The following is a 22,188-nucleotide window of genomic DNA, read 5'->3' as shown; positions in this document are numbered from 1 at the left end:
GCGCAACTGATTCTCGACGCCCAACAGGCCAGTGAACCTGAGGCACTGATGAATCTCATGCATGTGGCAGCCGTGCTCCCGAACATTAGGGGAGTTCAGAGTAATTGCCGGTGGCCACGAGGTCTAATTCCGCGCGTGCGCCCTCTGTCCAGATATCAGAGCGACTTGCTGCCGCCCCCTATGTTTAGAACACTGACCTTGAGGCTGGTTTCCAGGCAGCACCTTGAACATTAGACATCGTGAACAGTTTATTAGATACCCGCACATCCCGATCTCCCGGAACGGCTTTTACTAAGTTGCCTAATCGCCAGCTGCCCACCTTGCGCCCAATTACATGCCGGCTGCACCTGGTCGTCGTCATGGCACACTGAGACACCTTGGGACGCTCAGGGGAGAGCACTGGGCGTTTGTGCGAAATTCCATGCACCTCCTCCCGAAACGTCGACTTCTCCGCCGATCGTTCGTATCGATCTATTCTTTGTAGGTGCCCATTCGCAGATCCAAATCTGGTCCAAATCCTCCGCGGTCCAAGGCGGTCCACTAATCACGGCCGTCATTTTGGTGTATAAAGAGCAGCTGCACCTTGCCAGGTTCTTCCACCATCTCTCACCGACAGCACAGTCGCCCCTAATAGCGCTTTGAACACCATGTCTCGACCTTCATCCTCGTTGGGCGTATTGCCTGTGCATGCCGGCCGGCGCCCTTCTACTAACGTCGCACGTCCGCGTCGGCCAAACGAGACTCGGATCGACCCCATAATTATGGAATTCCACGACCAGTTCGCTCAAGCCAGCTCGACCGAGTCCGAAGCAGAATCCTCCACAGCACCTCGTTCGCAAAAGCGACAACGAGACCAGAGGGGGAAGAAACTGTGAGTGCATCGTTTGCTAGCTCGCATCTGCCGGCGACTAATTCCTTCCCGTAGTCCGGGCGCATGCGTGCACTGCAAATCTCTCAAGGTCCGGCAACGACTCTCTGTATCGCTGCCCGAGCTTATTTGAAATATGCCAGGTCAGATGCCAGTTCTCTCCGGGGGAGACGCGATGCAATAGGTGCATCGCCGGAAACCATGAATGTGTTAGTCGCACTCGGAAGAAGCGTAAAGCAGCGCCGTAAGTCTCACCCGTGTACTTAATGATGCGAAGTCGCCGGGCTACCCTTACCTTATTCCATCAGAACACATGATGATCTCCGCGCCAGGGCGCGACAGCAGGATTTGCAGATTCAATCACTGTTGGCGAAGTTTGATGAATTACATACTGATGCCAAAGTAAACAAATGGGCTGAACAGTCCAGGGAGCTCGAGAAGCGCAGAGGCGGAGAGATTGGTTAGTTTCCTTACATGTAGCATAGCCTACAAATCTTCTCATAGCTGACCGCGCCCGCGTTTACAGCACGCCCCGCAGCAGTACTTATCTGCCACCGCTACTATTCGTCTCACATAGGGCCTCTAGACGTCGACCTCTCTCGTATGTTGTTAATATTCCCTGTTTGAATTTCCTTTGACTTGATTAGCAAATGGCCCCAATTACTCGAAAATACCCATGATATTGCGCACTGGCATTATCGACTCGCGTGAGGTTATTGACCTGTTCAACTTGTGCGTCTTCCCACCCGTTAATACTAATCGCTGTCTAATTGCTCTGCAGGTATTTTGAAAGGATTAATGTGTGTCATTCAACGCATTGCTTATTCATAGGTCTGATTCTTTTCAGCCTTTCTTTTCACTTTTGGACGGCGAACTACACTGCCCACAAAGGTTGATATGGAGGAGCCCCCTGTTGTTCACAGTAAGTGAGTGGCCTTTCTATCTAGCCTCCTTTCTCCGTCCGAGCAATCGAGGACTCACCGTGAACTCAGTATGTGCTTGCGCTGCACGTCATTACAATCGCCAAGGGCTATGGGCCCTCGCGATGGACATAGCACGCGATGCAGCAGCGGAAGCCTTGATCATGGAACCAGTGAATGTCGAAACAGTCCAATCGCTGCTCATTCTAGCCGTTTATCCTGTGCCCAAAAAGAATTGGCTAGAGGATAGGAGCTGGCTATTCATGGGCGCTGCTATCCGGTCAGTCGAGTTGCCCGCAAGTATAAGGTATCCAGCTGATGATTCAGAAAGAATGGCTCAGGAAATTGGACTCGACAAACCTCAGGATAGCACCGACATACGAGAAAACCTCAATCGCACCCGTACGTGGATTAACGCCTGCTGCGTTGACGGCTCGCATGCGACACAGTTTGGTAAGATGCCGATGATCAAGTACGACGACTATGTTGTCAGAACAAGTGCTCGCACATGGTACATGTCGCTTGACGGCTCACCTTACGATATCGGACTTTGCGCGTATGCCGAATTGCTTCTGGCCATGCTGAAGTTTCGCCGTACCGTCGGCCCCATGGACACCCTACCTGGTAGATTCCGCGAAGTAAGCTCTTTCTTCAATCGCCGAACTTCGCTTATCGGCTTTCGCCCAGGGTTTTGATGTTGGCGCGCATTGCATACAATTCGATAAGGAATTTACAGAATTGGTCGAGTTCTGGAATGATAGACTCGCTGCTGACCCGAATGTGAAGATCTGCAAGTATATGTCCGGCTTTTCCACTGGATACGTATTAATTACCCCTGTGCAGGCCCGGAAGTACGCTACCGTTCCCATAACTTCCGCATGTGAGTTCGCATTCGACTGAAGACATACTCGGTATTGATCTCGCCGGCAGGATTGCGTCCTACCTCCGCCTGGTCATTCTATCGGTCGGTTTTCAATATCGTCTCAAGCAAGGGTTATCACGCGAGGATTACATCTTGAACCAGGCATGTTGGTACTTTCATGTGAAGCTGATGTTGGCTAACGTTGGATCAGTCCATCGAAGCCGCTCAACATGTCATCCAGATTGTACTGGATTCGTTGTATCCATCGGGGCTGCTAAGCTGGGCTATGGAAGCCAACTTCTTATATATGGCATTCTGTGCAGGTTTCCTGCTCAATGTACGTCGTGATTTGCCGTCAGCCTTGTTTGAAGAGCTACTAAACGCCGCCATGTTAGCTTTTTCGTCCTAGGCTCTTGCCTCTCCTCGACGCTTCACAGTGTCGAGACATCGTCAAGTTAGTCAAACGGCTCATTGTGATCCTTGGTTCGAATGTTGTTGCTCTGGACGGACGACACTCGCCCGCGCTCTATTCCAAGTTTCTCAGAAACCTATTTGAAAAATACTACACCCCGGCGTTGCGAGAACAGATCGACGCTGTGGAGTCTCCGCCGCAGCACTCAGGCGACGAAGATCAATACTACCCTGAGACGCACTCATGGCCCGACGTACCATCGCACGAGCCGGCCTCTGGCCCGCATCCAGATAGCCAATTCGGCGGGCGGGGGTCGCCAGTCGTGCAGGAACAAGCCGGAGACAACGAAATGGACTTCAGCCTTTCGCACTTTGTATCGAGCGCTCTTCCACTCGCCAATACGACGGAGCCGGGACCCATCTGGGAAATGCACACTGGGTTCGCATCTCCCGCAGGCATGTACGCCCAATACTCTGCGGACGTGATGCAGCAGTGGCAGTATCCATTTAATCACACAGCTATGTTAGACATGGCATCCACGTAGCAGCACTCACAGAGCCACTGCCAAGGTACTCACGCTACACCCTGTCGAGCCCTGACTTTCATTCCGCGTACGCTTTCTAAGTTACATTCACTATGTTTTCGTTCCCTTTCTGGTGCCAAATGGACCGATTCTAGAACATTGCTAAGAATAATACGCTTATAAAATGTCATAAATAAATAACTATAACTCTTCACAAACTACTCGCTATTCAAGCTTTCAAGTTCGAAATGTTTCTCTAGACTCGGATGAGAGCGCTTGATGGTCGCCACGCAGCACAGTAAGCGCCTGACATGCGCTAACTCGGCCGACGCTGACCAAACAGAGACTAACACCGTACTCTCACTTGTACCCTAACGAACACCAGTTAGCCCTCCTTTTTTCTTTCTCACGAGCAAGGAAGTACAACATGGGTCGACTTGCAGAGATGCAAAGGAAGCTTCTGGAGGTACGACATGACAGTTTGTATCCCACATTCGCATGTACTGAACACTTCTCAGCAAATGATGGGTCCAGAGGCTATGGGTGTTGCGAACGCGAATCTGACATGGTCAGACGAGAAGGTTTGCCGTAACTTCCTTTGCGGAACATGCCCACATACGCTTTTCACGAATACGGTAAGTGTCTGTCTCGAATGCCATTTTTAATTCGCTGATACGACTGCGTCTCCAGAAAATGGACTTGGGTGCCTGTCCGAAGTCGCACACCGAACGTCTCAAGACGGAGTTCCTGCAAGCACGGGAAGCAGACCCAAACAACCCCATTTTTGCACGCTTCCAGATGGAATACGAATCCAATATCTTCGCTTTCGTTGATGAGTGTGACCGGAGAATCCGTGCTGCCCACCGGCGGCTGGAGAAGACACCAGAGGAAAACGCGAAAACGACGAACCTGATGCGTGAAATTGCTGAGATTGAGCTCGCTATCCAGGGCGGCACAGAGAAGATCGAAACCCTCGGTGAGCAAGGCAAGGTTGAAGAGTCTATGCGAGAGATGGCAGCCATCGAGGCTTTGAAGAGCGAAAAGGCAGAGAAGGAGGTGCGTCTCGCAAGTTATTTCGCTTTCGAGCAGTATGCTGACCAAAAATTAGCGGGAGCTGCAACAATTGACGGATACTTCTGGCGCGTCCGGTCATCAGAAGCTCCGCGTCTGCGATGTCTGCGGCGCCTACCTCTCCGTCCTCGATTCAGATCGTCGTCTTGCAGACCACTTTGGTGGAAAAATGCATCTTGGTTATCACGAACTCCGGAACATGCTGGGGAAGTTCAAAGAGGAGCGTGAGAAGCGCAAAGCGGCCCCCCCTGCTCCTGGTGGCGGACCTGGCGGATCTGCACCTCCAGGCGGTGCACCTCCGCGCGGTGGCGAACGGGATTACAGGGTATCAAGAGATGACTACAAGGATCGGGGTGGGGGGTACGAACGTCATGGCTCGTCCCGCTACGAGTAAGTGTACAAGCTGTTGCCTAGGAGACATATTCACTGACGCCCCCTCTTCAGCGACCGCCGAAGAGATCGTTCTCGCTCTCCAGGCAGGAGGAGATACTGATTGCTGTATGGCTGTATAATATCTGTCACTTCTTTGTCTCTACTGCCGGTTCTTGTCGTGATATAGCTCAGAATATTATGCAGCACGTATGCCCCTGGATACAGTTTTCTGCACTTTGATGTTTAGCCTCAAGGTATCACAGTCATAGATATCGACTACAGTGGTAGCGCAAGGGAGGTAAGGGTAGGGCATGTTGTCAATATTACTAATACGTGGTTTAGCTAACTATTGGGTATCCTACTCGTAGGAGAGGCTAGATGCGAACGCTCGACGCATAGCTCCCCTTATCAATGCATACTGGAACCGGGTAAGCTTGTTCTCGTGCATCAAAAAGTACAAAAATTCTTCTTGCATAGACTCATCTCTTGCAAGCTTCTCCAACTCCGCTAACTTCCCTACCCCTGCGAGCTGGAAGACCTGCAGAAGGCCCGGCTGAGGCGGGTCAAACAGGGTGAAGAAGTTATTCAATGACGACACTTGGCTACCGCTTGAGCCACTTGCGGCACGATGCTGATTATCTGCGGGTGTCGCATGCTCAGGAGGGCTCGTGGCTGCTGGCGATGACGCCAGCTGTGCGGTTGGCGGCTCAGGGATAGGTGGTACCGTTCGAGTCGGTTTCTGCGGTGGGTCCTCGTCCTGCTTCCGAGTCGAAGGTGCCTGTCAGCGAATACCGTCAGGATATTGATCGTATACTATGTCGTTGGCTCGAAACGACAAACCGGGGCTGCCTTATTGACAAGGTATTCCCTGTGCCGCTCGCGGCCACGCAGATATAGCTTGCAGTAGGCGACCGCGGGCCAACAACCCAAGTAACGCTGAAGCCTGGGCAGCTTCGAGCACTAGACCCGTATCGGTGAGTATGACGGTAAACAAGAGACGTTGTCAAACGAGGTCGGTACTCACCTCCGCAATATAGGCATTGAGGGCTTTGCGTTTCTGCTGCTCGAACGGACGCCCTAAGTGCAAATATTTCTTAACGGCCTTTCGCATGTCATTCTACAAGCCAATGAGCGTCGCATATACATATAATAGCAGCAGATAATCGTCTCACCACAATCACCCGCAGCGCCTCTCGAGTAACATGCATTTGGACCTGAAGAGCGAGGCGACTAGTCTTGTTTACGAACACTGTGCTGGGTTCGTTCTTCGGGCGGGGAACAACTTTTGGGGCCGAAGCAGCTATAGTTCTGGGCTGCATCGAATCGTTCTGTGTTGTGGGCTCGGGTGCCAGCGTTGAAGTTTGGCTTACATCCCTGTAGGATGCATTTCCTGTCACGGAAGAGTCAATGGGGACCTCGCAAGATGGCAAGCAGAAGATTCACGGGGCATGGTACAGCGCTACTGGGCAGAGGATCCTGAACATCCGCCTATTGCCTTGAAGCGACTTCTCCGTATATGAACCGTACGTCAATTCCAGTGCATTTGCAATTATCTTCGCACGTACATGGCTAGTACCACGGGAACCAAGTCAACTGCGATGACAGCTGCTGCACGAGGTGCGAGATATTCACAAATCGCCCGCTCATATGCATCTATCATGCGACAAGGCCCGTTTGCCTACGATTCACGGCATACCACCATTCTCGTTAGGACATGCGACGCACCCGGTCAAGCAGGGGTTCTCTCGTCGAAGCAGACTGCGACCCTGCGCCGACGTCATCCTTGGACAGTGCCTCCGAAGCATGACCCATCTCCCATTCTTCATGCGGGCTCAGTTGACGATTTCGCCAACAACAATACCGCACTTCCGGTCCTCCATCCACAGGAGACTCAGCCCTAGGCCGAGTTCGGTATTAATCTCACGCTTCAAGCGGCATGACCTCTACTTGATTGATACTACTGGCATGCATACTTCTCCGCAGACATGAATGATTCTCGATTGTCACTGACTCATTTCCCGCACGCTCGAGCTCCAGCTTCATGTGCAAGAGTCTTACTCTGGCCGTACAATACCATTATGTACGTACACAATAGAGTACCAACGATATTATGACAAACACGATGTGCAATATGGTTCGGATCACAGAACGACAACGGAGAGGGGGGGGGTCCGCAAAAGAAAAACGGAAGGGACGATGATTCACGAGGATACGGGTGGAGGTCGCCCTCCACGCCCACGTCCTTTAAAACCGCGTTCCCGACCTCGGCCCCTTCCGTAGCCTCGTCCTCTACCACGGGGCGGCGCGGGTTGATCGTTATGCTCCGTATTGGCCGTGGGGTTATCAGCGGCAGATTTCGGCGGTGTCTCCTGACCAGATGCAGAAGCGGGCCTTAATGATTCTAGTTGAATAGGGCTTGCCTGGCTCGGCGTCGAGGGCGGAGCAGACTTCCGGTTATAGTTACGGTAGTTTTTCTTGGGCGAGGCACCATTCTGAGACGAGAGCGCGGGTGGAGGACTTCCAGACCCTGCCAAAAGTGGCGGCGATGATGTGAATACGCGACCAATAGACTGAGGTGTGGTAACAAGTTCGGCTTCGGGCTCGAGGTCAGCTTCCTTTGTGAAGCCACCAAATGTCGCGAGAAGGTTCACAATTTCTTCAGCCTTATCGCTCGGCTCCGCCAAGCCCAGTTTGTTCAAGGTAGCTTTGCGGCCATCGGAAGTGATGTATGCCCACGCGTCGGTCATGTCTTTGGTTGATGCGAGCTTCTTGTCCAGAATCATCCACACCACCTCGGGCTGAGCTGACTCCACGGCAAGAGTAAGTAGAGACTTGGACGGCGGCGCCTTGTAGATGGCCTCAGAATCATCAGGCTCATGCATATCGAAGAAGTATTTGAGGACTGTTGTGTAACCCCTCTGCAGGGCGACGTGGAAAGGTGTGTACCCGGCCTCGTTACGTTCCTCCATGTCCGCTCCTACAAGCATGTAATCAATAACTGCATGCATGGTCGCTGAATATACTGACCGTGCGTGTCAAGCCATTGCAGCAAGTCCACATCGCCGTAATTGGCAGCAATATGAGATAGCGTCTCCGAGGGGTCCTTAGGCGACGTCGTCATGTACGCGTCACAGCCGCGTTTGACTTCACCGCCTGCAGCGTCGACATGGTCCTCGTACACGCTTTTCTTGACCTTCTGTGCGTCACCGCTTCGAGCGGCTGAGAAGACTGCTGATCGCAGAGCTTGAGACCGCTCTTGTAGTGCTTTGGCTTTGCTTTCCGCTGACTTGCGGGATGCCTCGGCCTGCGCCTTCTTGTTCGAGGCTTTCGCTTTCTGCCTGGTTTCGGCTGCCTTACGCTCTGCACAGACATATCAAATCAATTCTGAATACTGTTAGCCGTTCCGACAAACCTCTCGCACGCTCCCGTTCTTGTTCCTCCTTGCGTCGCGCCTCTTCTCTCTTCCGTCGCTCAGCGGCTAGCTCTTGCTCTTCACGAGCGCGACGAATACGCGATTGAAATTCTTCCTGGCTCTCGGGCGGCACATGCTCGTGATGATGGTGTCGGTGGTATGCTGAGTAGAGGTTAGCGAAAGGCGTCGCGGAATAACAGGGTGAAAACACACATCGTTGGGACGAACGATTGCCCCTATCATGGAGAACTTCCTCAAACATATACCTGATACTTATTCAAAACAAGGAGCACATGTCACACACGACACACTCACATGAAGAACGCGAACCGCTCTGAGCGCGACTCGAAGTAGAAGTCGTCTTCGGAGTCGTCATAGTCGGAATCGTAATACCAGTACCCGTCGTCCGACTCGTCGTGGTCTCCATAGTCCGATTCGTCGTCGTACGCTCCGTAATGCCCTGGCCGAGGGGGTGGCGCGGACCTGTCGAGATGTTTCAGAAGGGCGTTATAGGCCTCGCTAAGTCGCTGGAACTCTGCTGTTGCAGCCTCATTGCCTGGGTTCTTGTCTGGATGCGTGCGTAGTGCAAGCTATGAAGTTCAGCCACGTCTGAAATCATACTAAGACGTTGCCGAGTGGAACCTACCTGCTTGTATGTACTTTTGACCACTTCGAGGGACGCTCCCTGTGTTATATCGTTAGCGATGGGTTTTCCTTACTAATGCCTGTATCTCACATCCTCAAGGCCAAGCACGGTATAAGCCTCCGTGATCTTCGTACGCGAGACAGGCATCGCGAGAAGTGGCCAGGGTGGGATGAAGGTGAGAGAAAAACGCGATCAGAAACGCGTTATAATATCGGCGCGTCGCGTGTCATGGGCGCTTATCGCAATACCGTCGAGCCCACATCCAGTACGTCTCGATAGTCAGCCCACCTCCGATACATAAATCAGTTCACAACACGCTTGGGCCACAGCCTTGCCTCGCATACTACTGCGAGTCAGCCGCACCCGGCGTCTAGACGTGTAAGACTCGTGATGAAAACCAGAATACAATGCACTACAGTACAGCAGTCCGTGAGGATTCGGATTAATTCAACCTGGAACAGTAGAATTAAAATGGTTGAGATTAGCAGAACCGATCGCTAGTTAGTCGTATCAGCAAACATATTCATGATAGGGTGCAACGGCATACCTCTTCAACTTTGCCCGACGGTCCAGCAGAGCCTCAGCAAGCCGACCTTCCTTCTTCGCTTTCTTGAGCTGCGCAAAACCTATTCAAAACCATTGATACACTGAAATGATTTACACACATACCCCTTTCTTGTCTTCGACAGACAAGACGGATCGACCAGCGCCCCATGCCTGGTATGTCTTGCTAAACAAAGGGAAGGGAATGTCAGGTGTATGTATGCAGAATCTTGAGAAAAGACAGCGCACTTTACTGATACTTCATCTAGATTGGCATCTAATGACATGCCTTCTTTTCTCTTCTCTTCATCGTGAGCTTCCTTCTTGTACTTGCTTTGAATCTTGACCCAAAACCTCTCTCTGAAGCCGACCTCTTCACTGTCTCCTCTCAGAGCCAGTTGTCCACCGGCAACTTCGTCAACAGCCAGATATTTTTCGTAGATATTCTGGAAAGCAATCATGCCGTCTGGGAATACGACGGGCGTCCACTCTTCTTGTGGGCCACGAGCTTCCTTGTCTGCAGAGACAATGCCATGCTTGTCGCAAGACAAGAACTTGCCCTCTCCGGTGCCCGTACGCAAGTTGATGGTGGGTGATCCCGCCACCCGGGTAACAACCCATACCTGCGAGACTTCAGTAGGGATTCGGTCCAGAAGTTTGGGTAATTCCTGCTCGTCATCTGCCTTCTCCTTGTCTAGCGGCTGCAACACGATGCGTCCGCGTGTCGTATCGTAGGTGATACATATAGGAGAAGGATCTGAGGGGTGTGTTATGAACGTAGGGCCCCGTATCTCATTGGTTTCCTCTGGGAGGACCCATGTCTCCGATGCCTCGTCATCTTCGTCCTTGCGGCGGCGGCGACTACTACTCTCGCCATCGTCATCGTACTCGCGCTTCCGCTTCTTCTTAGTCTTCTCCCCCTTGAACTTGAGCTTTGTAGGGCGGGCTTTGTCCTCAGGCATGGGCAGAGGAGACGAATGTACGAATGAGATCCTAAACCTAACCCTAGCGCTTACTATTCTCGGGCGCTTGTTTCTCCGTCGAGCTTCACACTTCTGTAAGCCATTGAGCTCGGTCATCCTCAAGACCCTCAAGAACGACGGAATTTCGCTAATGGCAAAGTCAAACCCAGGTTAGTTCTGGTGTTCTGTTACTATTCTGTCAAAATCGTGCGTTCCAAGGGACGGAAGAGGCTGGATGAATGCAGGGCGGGGTGGATGTGGATGAGACTGACGGGATGAAACGAATTTGACCCATGCTATGGTCATTGAACTCATGGACGACATGCTAACGAGAGTATGCCCTTACCCTTGGTTTGGTTGCGTACAGACGTCTCCTCCTCTCGGCGCAAGTCGCGCAAGGCTCACTTCGCGGCGCCCTCATCTGTCCGACGCAAGATCATGTCCTCTGCTCTTTCTAAGGAGCTCCGTGGCAAGCATAGCGTACGTCTGGCTATCCCAGTTTTTCGAAGGCACTCAGTCTTATTGGATACCGTCACTACCGTGATTTGAATCGCATAGACTCGTTCGCTGCCAATTCGCAAGGATGACGAGGTCCGAATCGTTCGAGGAAAGTATAAGGGCCGGGAGGGCAAGGTCACCCAGGTGTACCGCAAGAAATGGGTTGTGCACGTTGAACGTGTGCAGCGTGACAAGTCGAATGGCTCGTCAGTACCCATCGGTATTCACCCTTCGAACGTCGTGATCACAACCATCAAGCTTGACAAAGACAGGTGCGCTTCGCCTTGAGAGCTCACGCGAAGGACGAGTCTAGAATTCTTGATATAGGCGGGCAATTCTTGACCGCAAGAACCGTAAGAAGGAGGCTGATGGTGCTGACGTCGAGATGGTAGACGTAAGTAGGCTTACTTGCTCTGTGCTCATCGTGAAACTCATGGCAAGCAGTAAAATCTCCCCTCCCTACTTCGGTCTTTTGTGCTGTCTCTACCTGGCTATCGTATTGCATTCTCAAAACAATCCATGTATGTATGCGCACGCTTCGCACATGATATGCTCTATAAAGCCACCTACTACCTTCTTCCACGTCCTTTCACGTTCTGCTCAGGTGAGGTCCGTGGTCCGCGTCGTTTCACGATACCACCTCTCCGCTCTGTCACTATATGAACGTATCATCAGGTGCAATGTGCAGAGTGGTATATGTATTGATGCTGGCGTGCGAATACATTACATTCAAGTGTGGCGAGAAGAGACTGGAGGGGGGGGGGGATGCGACAGGGTTAGAAGATGATGTCCTCGTCTTTGGTGCCGAGCAGGTCGCTACTTTCTCCTACCCCCGCAACTTCTTCCGCTTGAGAAACTGTGCCAGTACTTTGCTGCTCACGATTGCCTGCTTCAAGTGCCTCTCTTTCCGCGTCTGCTTTGCCTGCATCCCGCTTCTTCTTACCCTGGATCTTCTTCAGTCTGACGGGAGTAGTGAGAAGAAGGTAGCCATGTGGAAAGGAGGCAACACACCGGAAGAACTCTTCTCTGTCCATCTCGTCCAGTTCGCTGTTAATATACTTGATCGTATTTTCTAGTCTCGGGATGACGACGTGTTCAATGGCATTTACTCGGCGATTCGTGGCTCGGATGACTTCATCGAGAATCATGAACGCAGCCTGCAGAGACGCAAGTTCGACCAACGTTACTACGGCCTTGGCATAGACCTCCTTGGACCGTAGGACTTGCTGACCACCACGGCCAAGACCGGTCAGGTTGAAATCTTGATTGCATATTATACACCAGCTTGCTGATCAGCGAGTCCTGCGATCATGCAAGATAGCTGCGCACCTGTGCCGGGTACCCTGTCTACGTCGAATGCGGGAAGTACGACACCGGATACGTTCTCCTGCTTCGCCTTGACTTTGAATGACGCAGACTTTGCCTGTTCCTGGACAAGGAACGAGATGTCTCCGGTCGCGTATGTAACCTCGGCCAAAGAGAAGGAGGCAAGCTGCATCACCCTGCCCATCTTGCGCTTTGCCTGATATAACAGGAGACTTTCAGTTTGTTTGCCGCTTGTCATATCTGAACACGGGTCATACCTCGTCAACCTTGCGTAAAATAGCCCTGAAACGGGTCGTCAAAGCATCTCGTTTCTTCGCGAGTAGCGAGTGCCCTGTCTGTGCTCCTTTGAGTCGAAGCTTAGTGTTGGTCAGAGCCATACGCGTCGGAAAGATATTCTCTCGTGGACCTGTGCCGGACATGGTGGAATACGCGGCGGGTAGGAAGGGGGGCTCGGTCGTGGTCGGTGTGCTTAAGCAAGTGCGAGCAAGAGCGCCTGTGACGTACCGCCATCAACGGCACATCGCTACGGCTCGAGCAGGTGTCGACTCCCCTTCAAAAACCTAGGTCCGAGTCGTCATTTGTAGAGATTTATGATGAAATTGTAATGTTCGCGACCATATCGACATGCATATCGGGGATAAAGTAACATTACACAAGTCCGCTACTCGCGTACTAACGCGCCTTGAATGGGGTAGAAACGGAGATGCGCGCATGTAAGGCCAGACAGCCTGAGTGAACTACGAGTTTAGAGCCTTCTTGATGTACATCATGGCCACACGAGTTGACTGTCTTGAGACTTGGAGGTAGCAATATAAGCATGCACAATCTGTGATATAAAGGTTACTCACCGACTCACCCGCGTTCGCTGAATACTATAGTAAATCAGTCCTTAGTTGGTGTGAAATCTACCGTTTATGACAAACTACCACGGCACCGTTTTGATTTCCGAAAAATCCAGGGTCCTGAGTCCAAGATGTTCAAGTTGCGTCGGAAGAGTCAAGGCTTATGGCGCGAGCGCATTTGGACTTGGCTCGGGGTTGTCAGTTCAACTCCTTTGGCGCGCTGCTTGCGAAAAACTCTATGTTTGGCTCATAAGATGAACCCATCGTCAAAGACCCTCTATTCAGAAAGTGAGTCGATAATTGAGAGCTCCCAGTAGTAACAGGAACATCAGCTAAGCGCGACGAGGACAGGTGCCATCGAGACGAAAACAACAAGTGGTAGCTTTGTGGCACTTGAGCTTTTATGACAAAATCTAAACGGTATGTATATAAATAAGATAAGTATCATAATAACTGCCCCATGGCTGAGTTGGTTACAGCGTCCGACTGTTAAGACCAGACCGCAAGGTCTGCTTACCCAATCGGAAGGTCGTGAGTTCGAGCCTCACTGGGGCAGCTTCTTTTTATGCGTCCACCTTTAGACCAGACGACAAGTGTAATTTTTTTCTTCTCTAACAGTAAGGCTCCAACCGTTTAGTTTACGTGTAAACTTTTTTTGTAAACACACAGTAAACAGTTGTAAACGTTTATAAACAGTTTATAAACAGTAAACAAACAGTTATTACAGGGATCTAACCCACTCTGGTGGATTGCGCCAGATTAGCCTCTGAGAAACCTGTGTGAGCCTACTGCTCTACTTGAGCCTGAAAAGATAGGTACAAATGTCAGTGCTTGAGCAACGCAAGGCGCTTGCTTGATGCACGAGAGAAAAGTGAGGCTGCAGCTTCCTACTTACAATATTGATGTCCCAAACACTAGGCCCGACTCGGACATGTATAGATAGTGCACCTACTCATGTGTACAGGGAAGGAGCAATGCGTGCATCACATCCCGAGCATGGACTGGCCATCAGGCAGCATCTGAACACTCCGTACCTCAAGCATCATGCTATAGTCATCCCTATGGCCCGCTGGTGTCCCCTACGCATAGTACACAGATTGCAGGCACATGAACAGTCTCGATCAGCCAGTGGAGGTTGCGAGAGGACAAACACTGGCAATCACAAGCTGCGGGAGCGGTATTGCCAGGCAGCACTGTACTGCGAGGGTAAGACCTACAAAGGTATCCGTGGGGCTTGTAAGAAGCTTGCGGTTCCGCCTTTAGAAGGTTGGCATGTCCTATCATTGACCTCGTCGTTGAGAAGTGGGCCGATAACCTATGCGAGTGTTAGCCTGGCACTTCGGGGGTGACACGACATACTCTCACGCTAGGACTTTGAGAGCTGGCCTAGAGAAGACTGCCGCATGGGTGCGGACCTCTGATAGCCCTTTTTTAGAGTCAATCTGCCTTAGTATCGCATATGGTACTGTCATCGCTCAATGAGGTTGAACTAATATTAACATTGTTCCTCTTGAATGAAGTATGGGCTCACAACATTCCTGCATACTGCACTCTCGCAAGCAGGCTGCCAGTGCCCACAGTAGACTATATGTAGAGGAGCAGTCAATAAACACACATTATATTATATTTATAATGCTCGCCTTCAGACTGTGCTCAATACAAGTTAGGATCATGACTACCATTACTCCCAGTAAGTCTCAGGGCATAGGCGCTTGATACAGTGCGCCGGGCTTGGGGGTTCAAAGAGGCCGCCCGAGGACGATGCACAGGCGGTGTGATGCACTCTTCAGCCCAATAAAGGTCAAGTCTGTTAGCAAGACTATGAATGTACAACACTAAGACCTTTTAAATATAAACGTCTACACCAAGTTTACATGACTTCATTTACACACGGAAACGGTAAACAGTAATAAATGTTTATACACAGTAAACAAACAAAACGGTTGGAGCCTTATCTAACAGTATGTCAGTAAGGGGAGGTGCCTTCTCAAGTTTCCAGAAACTTACTCTGCCGATTATGTAAATAACTTGACACCCTACTTGACAAAGCGTCATGTCGCACTTGCCTCGAAAACAGCAAGAAACGCAGCATATCGACTCCCAATAGGCCGCGTGTGCACTATTATTGCACAGGCCAAGCATTTTGTTTGCAGGTATTCACAAAAGCACGGAAGGAGTGTGCTTCTATACAGAAGGCTAAAGCGTATGGGTCGAGATGCTCTTCGACATTAATGCTCGCGTAGACACCACATAGTACCGGCGCAACATAACTGCAGTTGCTCGGGAAGTACGAAGGTATTCAACTCCTTATATCTTACTGTTCTACGCCGAGATCCATATCCACAAATTCCGAGTTATTGCGAGCTCTTGCCTGATCAAGCAGATGCCGCATGCCAGATGAGAGCTGTTCGACGTCGAGATCATCGGCCAACTCGTCAGCAAGCTTCCACTTGCCCCTCCGAATTAACTGATCCATGAGCTTACTCCAAACCTCCGGTCCGCACGGAATCCTTTCTTCGCTTTTTCGTACTTATGCGTCCGGTAGTACACCACTGCGCGCCGCATCGCCTCGGGTGCCGAGTTTTCGCAACACGCTTTAATGATGTGTATGGTCTGGGCCGTGGGGCCGAATGAACAGTGTTGATGCTTTTTCATCTTTTCGATGACCACGTATCGGTAGCGAGCAGCTAAGGACGGGTTACGCCAGACTCTGCGTTCGATTCCGCACAGGGCAGTACTTGGTAGATTTATGCCAGTAACTGAACGGCGCAAGCTCTGAAGTACATGCTTCCAGGTGCTCAATGACGGCAAGGGCGGCGTCGAAAGCGGCGTCGTCCTCTGAGCGCACGAGGTGTTCGAGGACCGTGATACTTGTGGTGGCATCGACGATGACGCCGCTCTGGCGCAAAAGCGCCACTGGGAAAGTTGCGGTGCGTCTGCCCGCGCCGAGTGGAGGGCAGGTAACAGGACCGAGGCGATGTAGATGTCTGCGTGAATATCCAAAGCATTCATCTCCTGCATGGTCCCAGATATAGCGCGCAAGTCTCCGTTTCGGCTATGGTACCTCATGAATGCGTTGAGCCGCGTCCGGCTTTGGTCCCGTCTTCTTCATCCGATCCAGGATCGTCCGAGCTTCTTCGAAGCGAGACTGCCCCAGCAGCCACTCGAGCGCCGTATGTTGAAGACAGATATGGCCGAGGGATCGCTGGGGGGGGGGGGGGTCGAGTCCCTCGCAGAGATTCTGCTCGAATCGCCCGAATTCTGCCAGCGCATCATCCGAGCGTCCTTCGCGAAACAGAGCTTTGATGTAGGCTTGGTGCACAACTACTGCTGGTGGCTCTCTAGGAGTAGTCAGCACTTTCCAGGCCACATGTGCGCGATCGAACCTCTTCAAGAAGGTAGGTGTTGCGAACGTTTACCAGATGATCAAACTTGAGCACAGAATCAAGTGCGGAGTCGCAGTCTCGATGCCAGTCCATCCACACACTTGCTCCGTGAAAGTAGTCGCTGGAGGCGGCATGGGCCACGAGATCGTCCAGTGCGGAGAGTGCGTTTGGGTCCACGTCGTCCGAATATTTGCCAAGAGTGTCGAAATAATTCCTCAAATACCACCGTATCTCGGGATCCAGGCTCATCCAGCACACCAGGAGTCATAGGTCGATGCTCTCGCAGCTGCGACCACAGATCCAAAATCTCCCTGAAGTCTCTCTCAAGCAGAGCTTTCTCTAGCCTGTCACAGGGTTCCATGACTAGGGACTTATTCTTTGCTAGAATCTCGGCATCTTTGAGCACCATATCCGCTTCTGAGGGGAGACCGGCTTAGAGTCGTGTGACCGAGAGGCAGAAGGAGAGTACAACATGCTCAACGGAGACGCTCCAGTCATGTAAGGACGCGTGATGTCTGTATTTTTGAATCGTGCTCGAAGCGTACGGGAGCCGGGTGCACGAAGATGCGGACCGGTGAGCGCTGTCAGCTTGCGCGGAATCCATGAATAAGACATACGCAAACCCCACATGGCTGGCAATTATTATCTGTAAGCATGTAAAGAATATTCAGCTGACTGGGAAGGCTTCGAGGTAGACACCAACCGACAACGAGAGCGCTCAAGGCTAAGCTCAAGGCCAAGGTCAACACCGCTTTTGGATAAGTTTTCGTGGCGCGGCGATCACCGGCATCATGCCTTTCTTTTCCGCCATCTTCATCGAACATCTCTGCTGACATCGGCTTTGCACTATGTAATTTACAGTATACTCCAAACTCTCAACATTGAGCAGGTTATATATTATTTTCTGCGCATTTACTGGGTTGATTAACCTTCTGCCGCAGAATCTCATCATGTAGGAGCATCCCCGCTACGACATCTTGCATTGAGACAAGCATCTGCTTTATAGATACATCTCGTCCCAGCCCTCATCATTGGTCGCCTGAGACCCTTGCTGATCTGAGTGTGGCACATCAGTTCTCTGGTGCAACCCACCTTTCGGTGCACCTGTCTGGGTATCCGGGGTGGTAGATACAGGGTTTGACTTCGCCTGTGTCGAAGCGGCAGCGTGCTCCTGCTCCATCTCGCGGACGACATCCCACATCTCCTCGTCTTCGTCCATACCCATATTCCCACCTGCGCTGGGGACGGGGAGTGGCGCTGGGTTTGATGGTTTTATAGCGGGTGTCGATTCGTCTTCGAAGGCATGCAGCTCGTCCCACATTGTCTGATCTTCGTCGTCATCCGCAGGAGCTGACGGTTGAGACTGGGGAGCCGTTTGCGTAGAACCACTAGCCCCAGCTCCGCCGCTGGCAGAAGTGTTCGACGCGGCAGACGCCTTCTGTGCTTCCTCCTCCTCACGCAGAATGGCGTCAATGTCAAAGTCATCGTCCGGTGCGCCTGAGGTGAACTCGGATGCTGACGAAGGAGGGCGAGGAATTGGGCTCGATGAACGGTGGCCTTGTCGCTCAGGTTCGGGCTCAGCGCCGCTGGACGGCGCGCGTTGCCGTGCCTGCGCGTCCTTGCCATGATCCTCTTTGTCACTGTCGCTCTCGTCCTCAGAGTTGAGATCCTCTGGTTTGCAGCCGTTGATCAGACCGTGGTGTTCGTCTCTCCACACGCCAAGTGCACTCTGTGGCGACAAGGCGTATTAGTACGAAGCATAGTGTCATGCGAAGCTCAGGGACATACATGCATGCGTTTCGAATGGCATAGCTTCTCCACACGTTGCACCGAATCGTGGAACGTCGCTTTAGGATACATCTTATGTGTCCAGAACTGGTACATCTGCAACAGCCTATTGAGGTCGGAGACCTGGCGACTATGAACACGCGTCTCGATAATCTCACAGGGCGATTTGCGTACCTCGTGGCCCTTCCCTCTTGGCTTGAAGCCCTTTGCCTGGTTTATGAGCGCAGGAAAGCCGTCCGAGCCTAACAACCGCGCCTCGTCCAACTTGGCAATCTTCCGCTTCTTATTCCCCTCCAGCCCGTCCCCCTGCTTTTTCTTCCCTCCAGCTCCGTTCTCCAGCTCTCGCGTTGGCGAACTGCTTGGCATAATCTCATGTGGAGTCAGAGAGGGGGCCCGAGCATGTCTCGCCTCCGCCTGCCTACGGAGTTTGTCAATGTCGAGCGCAGGCGCAAGCTCGTCATCGTCCTTGTCACCCGCATCGTCGTCTATGCCATCAAACAGCGCGTCAATGTCTGGCACGGTCTTCTTCGGCGTGCGTGCGCGATATGTCGGCTGGTTCGCCGGCGCGTCGTCCTCGCCTTCCGAGCCGGAGGAGAGGAAGAGGCTCGTGCGACGTCGCTTGGCGGGCGAATGGCGCTTGGTGGTGGTCTCATCCTCCGCTGGAACAAAATGTGGAGGGGATTGTGTGAGAGGCTCGTCCCAGATGTCATCGAGGTCCATATCAGCAGGTCGTTCAACAGAAGCGTGTCACGGAATGAGCGCGTATCTACCGCGTTGTTTGTCCCTGTTTGCATACGCGCTTCTTCGTGCTCGCCGTCCCTTGCGCTTCTTCTCGTCCTAATTCTTGACTTCCCCATTGTGGCCTGAAGAAAATGTCCACGTCGCGGACACCGCCCGAGCCGGACGTTCAGGATGGCATCGAGTACTGGAATACCCAGCCTGCTAGCTATGACGGTGTACTCGGTGAGCTCTCTCGCCGCCGTCTCAGCCCATCGTCGTGACTAGGGAGTCTTTCAGGCGGATTCGGCAACGGGGCGAGCACATCTCTGTTAATTCATTATGACCGCTTCCGTATCGACTAATTGAGTTTTCATCCTCGCAGTCTCTTCCGCGCGTGGACGCGCTCAGCTCCCGCCAGTTCCTCATGCACTTACGCCCCGACCTGTGCACCGTCCCCTCCGCCGCACGCCCACTCTCCCTTCCGCCGCCTTCCTGCAGTGCTCTCCGCATCCGCGCAGTAGACGTCGGCGCCGGCGTAGGGCGCGTTACCGCGGACGTGCTTCTGCATCTCGTCTCGGACGTCTTGCTCCTCGAGCCCGTCGAGGGCTTCATCGCGGAGGCGTATCGCAGGGGGAAGGCGAGCGAGGACGGCACGCTCGTCGAGGACGCCGTGCACTCGCGCTGGAAGGGCATCCGGGCCAAGACGAAGAGCGTGGTGCTCGTCCAGGGCACCCTCCAAGCGTTCGACCCGAGCAGCCCGCTCAAGTCCACGACGCTCGTCGGGCGGGTGGGCTACATCCCCGAGCAGGACGACCTCGAGAGCAAGTTCGACATTGTGTGGTGTCAGTGGTGCCTTGGCCATCTTAACGATGCAGACCTGGTCGCATTCTTCCGGCGGTGCAGGCAGTCTCTGCGGGACGCTCGGGAAAGTCTGATCATAGTGAAGGAGAACTTATGCTCGGACGGAGCAGACGGCACCGCCACGACCGCATTTGACGACAGCGACTCTAGTCTGACAAGGTTTGCCCCATATCGATGAGTCAATGCATTGAAGCTGGCTGATATACTTGCGCAGATCTGACATGGCCTGGAAGAAAACATTCGAAACAGCTGGACTGACACTCGTTTACGAACAAGTCCAGCAGGGTTTCCCCGAGGGCTTGTACGAAGTCAAAATGTACGCTCTACGGTAGCAAACAATAGACTGATCCATATTAAAGTGCGGCGCGACGTCGAGTGAGATATATGACTACGTGTACAGTTGTTGCAAAGGTCAAAAGTATGACACCATCTGTACGGCGGGTTTATGGAAAAACCAAAAAGACAAAAATGGAAGAAAATGCAAAGATATCCAGACTTGTGCACGATAACAATAATCAGAGACAGGTGGGGTGAGTCTACCGAACCAGCTCGGCCTTGTCGCCCTCCGTCCGAGCCAGGACAGCCTCAGTGAGGCTGCTCCTGCGCTTTTGGTCTGCGCGCTCTTTGAGCGTTGGAAAATGGGTTGTGAGGACATTTTCTAGCTGAGGCCAAATCTCATCCGATGTTGAGCCCTTCAGAGTCACAAGCGAGACACCGTTGCCAGACCGTTCGGCGTAGTACGATAGCAAAGGCGATGTCGCAGCATAGAACTTCTCGAGGCGGCGGACAAAGACCTCCTGCTCACTGATATCAGACATTGCAAACAGAATACATGACCAAAGGGGCATACAGGGTTGTCATCCGGCCGCTTGGTCAGCGGCTCGCCTGTTTCATCGTCGAGGCCGGCGATCTTTGGTGGGTTATATGAGAGATTATATACCCTGCCGGAGGGCAAGTGGACCCAGCGATCTGAGATACGGCTGAGAATAATTTCGTCTGCAACGTCGATATTCGCGACAAGGCTGAGTGGCGTCTCTCTTTGCCTAGGCAATCGAAAGTGAGTTCTAGTGGCTTAGAGAGGCGTCGCGCGAAGCATGCATACCGCAGGTGTTCGTCCAAAAGCTTTCCCTGACCCACTGTGCGAGGGAAGCCGTCCAAGATCCAGTGCTAAGGTTCGCTTTGAGCACGACGTTTCGGGTCAAAGCACATAGACACACCTTATTATGAAGCAAGTCTAGTTTACTCGTTATGATCTTAAGCATAATATCATCAGGGATGAGTCCGCCAGTTGCAACGATCTCTTCGGCCATCCGTCCAACTTCCGTCCTGCGCACGACATCAGACTCGCACCCGCGCTTGCAGCACGCAGCGGACACGCACCCCTCGGCAATGTGCTGCCTAAGCAAGTCGCCCGTCGAGAGCGACACAATGTCGTACTTCTTGACGAGCCGTCCGGAGAGAGTACCCTTGCCTGCGCCAGGCTTGCCGAACATGAGCATGCGGAGTACATTGCCTTCTGCCTGGTTAGGCTGAGCCGTGCTCTCGCGTGCGTGCCTCAGCGAGAATGGAAGGGCCTTTTGGGACGTTGAGCTGCTGCCGAACGTCCGGATGAGCACGCGCGGCGCGTGCAGGCGCTCGCGAACAGCCGCGGGGAGGTTGGGGCGGGCAACGAGGACGGACATGCACAGGGTGAGGACAGAGAGAAAAAAGAGGGCGAGTCTCTGTGTGCGTGCGCGCATGAGCCTGGGCTGTGCTTCGCACTCTTCCCCAAACGTTCGGACACTTACCGAAGGTCAATGATCGTCCCACTGCTGCAACGCACACCCCACGGCACAGCAAGCGCGCGTCTTATTAATTCTGTTCCGTCAGTACGGCCAGAGAGCCCCGGAGGGTGTGCGGAGGATGTCGCCTGGTCGTATGCGCGCGATGGAGGGAGGAGTCGTCGAGAAAGACGTTGGACTAGGAGTCATGGCGTAAATACGAGGGGGCGGCTACGTACCTGGGAGCTTTGCGCCCTGTCACGAGCCCCTTTGAGCGGATCGGCTAACCCCGCCTCGACCGGTCCCCAACACAGAACTCTCTCAGCGCAGCAAAGCACGTCAGATTCCCAGCCAGAAGACGCAAAGCGGCAGCACACAGATTAGCATTGAAGATTAGCGCTTAACACACGTACACC

The 22,188-nt window shown here is 52.7% G+C and overlaps 9 protein-coding genes and 1 non-coding gene across 10 annotated transcripts; 4 read left to right on the top strand and 6 right to left on the bottom strand.

The window, feature by feature from the left end:
* Positions 1–917: 917 nt before the first annotated feature.
* Positions 918–3,606, top strand: PHACADRAFT_95777 (uncharacterized protein; the record flags this gene model as incomplete). The annotated part of the gene is made up of 11 exons (XM_007395630.1): positions 918–959; positions 1,012–1,112; positions 1,177–1,328; positions 1,373–1,469; positions 1,700–1,794; positions 1,861–2,068; positions 2,120–2,426; positions 2,476–2,588; positions 2,719–2,816; positions 2,872–2,987; positions 3,046–3,606. Coding segments are annotated over 11 exons (1,890 nt in total), but the record flags the coding sequence as incomplete, so codon positions are not given.
* Positions 3,607–3,949: 343 nt separating this feature from the next.
* Positions 3,950–5,261, top strand: PHACADRAFT_255944 (uncharacterized protein). The gene is made up of 5 exons (XM_007395629.1): positions 3,950–4,051; positions 4,104–4,220; positions 4,276–4,641; positions 4,694–5,046; positions 5,101–5,261. The coding sequence occupies exons 1-5, from the start codon at positions 4,013–4,015 to the stop codon at positions 5,147–5,149; spliced, it is 924 nt and encodes a 307-aa protein (XP_007395691.1). The 5' UTR covers positions 3,950–4,012; the 3' UTR covers positions 5,150–5,261.
* A 1,968-nt stretch (positions 5,262–7,229) lies between these two features.
* Positions 7,230–8,395, bottom strand: PHACADRAFT_95543 (uncharacterized protein; the record flags this gene model as incomplete). Its single annotated transcript, XM_007395628.1, has 2 exons — positions 7,230–8,005; positions 8,056–8,395. Coding segments are annotated over 2 exons (1,116 nt in total), but the record flags the coding sequence as incomplete, so codon positions are not given.
* A 1,172-nt stretch (positions 8,396–9,567) lies between these two features.
* On the bottom strand, positions 9,568–10,708 carry PHACADRAFT_28406 (uncharacterized protein; the record flags this gene model as incomplete). The annotated part of the gene is made up of 4 exons (XM_007395174.1): positions 9,568–9,583; positions 9,634–9,712; positions 9,752–9,816; positions 9,879–10,708. 4 exons carry the CDS (start codon positions 10,706–10,708, stop codon positions 9,568–9,570), a joined length of 990 nt encoding a protein of 329 aa, XP_007395236.1.
* A 34-nt stretch (positions 10,709–10,742) lies between these two features.
* Positions 10,743–11,536, top strand: PHACADRAFT_161341 (uncharacterized protein; the record flags this gene model as incomplete). The annotated part of the gene is made up of 5 exons (XM_007395627.1): positions 10,743–10,761; positions 10,959–11,071; positions 11,150–11,361; positions 11,417–11,468; positions 11,492–11,536. 5 exons carry the CDS (start codon positions 10,743–10,745, stop codon positions 11,534–11,536), a joined length of 441 nt encoding a protein of 146 aa, XP_007395689.1.
* Positions 11,537–11,775: 239 nt separating this feature from the next.
* PHACADRAFT_255940 (uncharacterized protein) lies at positions 11,776–12,851 on the bottom strand. Its single transcript, XM_007395626.1, has 4 exons — positions 12,673–12,851; positions 12,419–12,611; positions 12,101–12,350; positions 11,776–12,049 (listed from the first exon to the last, which is right to left on the bottom strand). Exons 1-4 carry the CDS (start codon positions 12,832–12,834, stop codon positions 11,866–11,868), a joined length of 789 nt encoding a protein of 262 aa, XP_007395688.1. The 5' UTR covers positions 12,835–12,851; the 3' UTR covers positions 11,776–11,865.
* Positions 12,852–13,711: 860 nt separating this feature from the next.
* Positions 13,712–13,813, top strand: PHACADRAFT_t82. The gene has a single exon. It is a non-coding gene; the product is annotated as a tRNA-Asn (tRNA).
* A 1,758-nt stretch (positions 13,814–15,571) lies between these two features.
* Positions 15,572–16,326, bottom strand: PHACADRAFT_173472 (uncharacterized protein; the record flags this gene model as incomplete). Its single annotated transcript, XM_007395625.1, has 4 exons — positions 15,572–15,767; positions 15,788–15,994; positions 16,023–16,154; positions 16,175–16,326. 4 exons carry the CDS (start codon positions 16,324–16,326, stop codon positions 15,572–15,574), a joined length of 687 nt encoding a protein of 228 aa, XP_007395687.1.
* Positions 16,327–17,450: 1,124 nt separating this feature from the next.
* Positions 17,451–19,171, bottom strand: PHACADRAFT_173471 (uncharacterized protein). Its single transcript, XM_007395624.1, has 3 exons — positions 18,606–19,171; positions 18,432–18,554; positions 17,451–18,372 (listed from the first exon to the last, which is right to left on the bottom strand). The coding sequence occupies exons 1-3, from the start codon at positions 19,149–19,151 to the stop codon at positions 17,644–17,646; spliced, it is 1,398 nt and encodes a 465-aa protein (XP_007395686.1). The 5' UTR covers positions 19,152–19,171; the 3' UTR covers positions 17,451–17,643.
* A 361-nt stretch (positions 19,172–19,532) lies between these two features.
* Positions 19,533–21,938, bottom strand: PHACADRAFT_255935 (uncharacterized protein). The gene is made up of 7 exons (XM_007395623.1): positions 21,800–21,938; positions 21,393–21,733; positions 21,230–21,338; positions 21,115–21,179; positions 20,863–21,055; positions 20,227–20,809; positions 19,533–20,171 (listed from the first exon to the last, which is right to left on the bottom strand). The coding sequence occupies exons 2-6, from the start codon at positions 21,692–21,694 to the stop codon at positions 20,549–20,551; spliced, it is 930 nt and encodes a 309-aa protein (XP_007395685.1). The 5' UTR covers positions 21,695–21,733; positions 21,800–21,938; the 3' UTR covers positions 19,533–20,171; positions 20,227–20,548.
* Between the last annotated feature and the right edge of the window lie 250 nt (positions 21,939–22,188).

Source organism: Phanerochaete carnosa (genome assembly GCF_000300595.1).
Source record: "Phanerochaete carnosa HHB-10118-sp unplaced genomic scaffold PHACAscaffold_5, whole genome shotgun sequence".
Lineage (NCBI taxonomy): Eukaryota > Fungi > Basidiomycota > Agaricomycetes > Polyporales > Phanerochaetaceae > Phanerochaete > Phanerochaete carnosa.
Note: the sequence above shows the minus strand (reverse complement) of the source record. Positions and strands in the feature narration are given on the sequence as shown.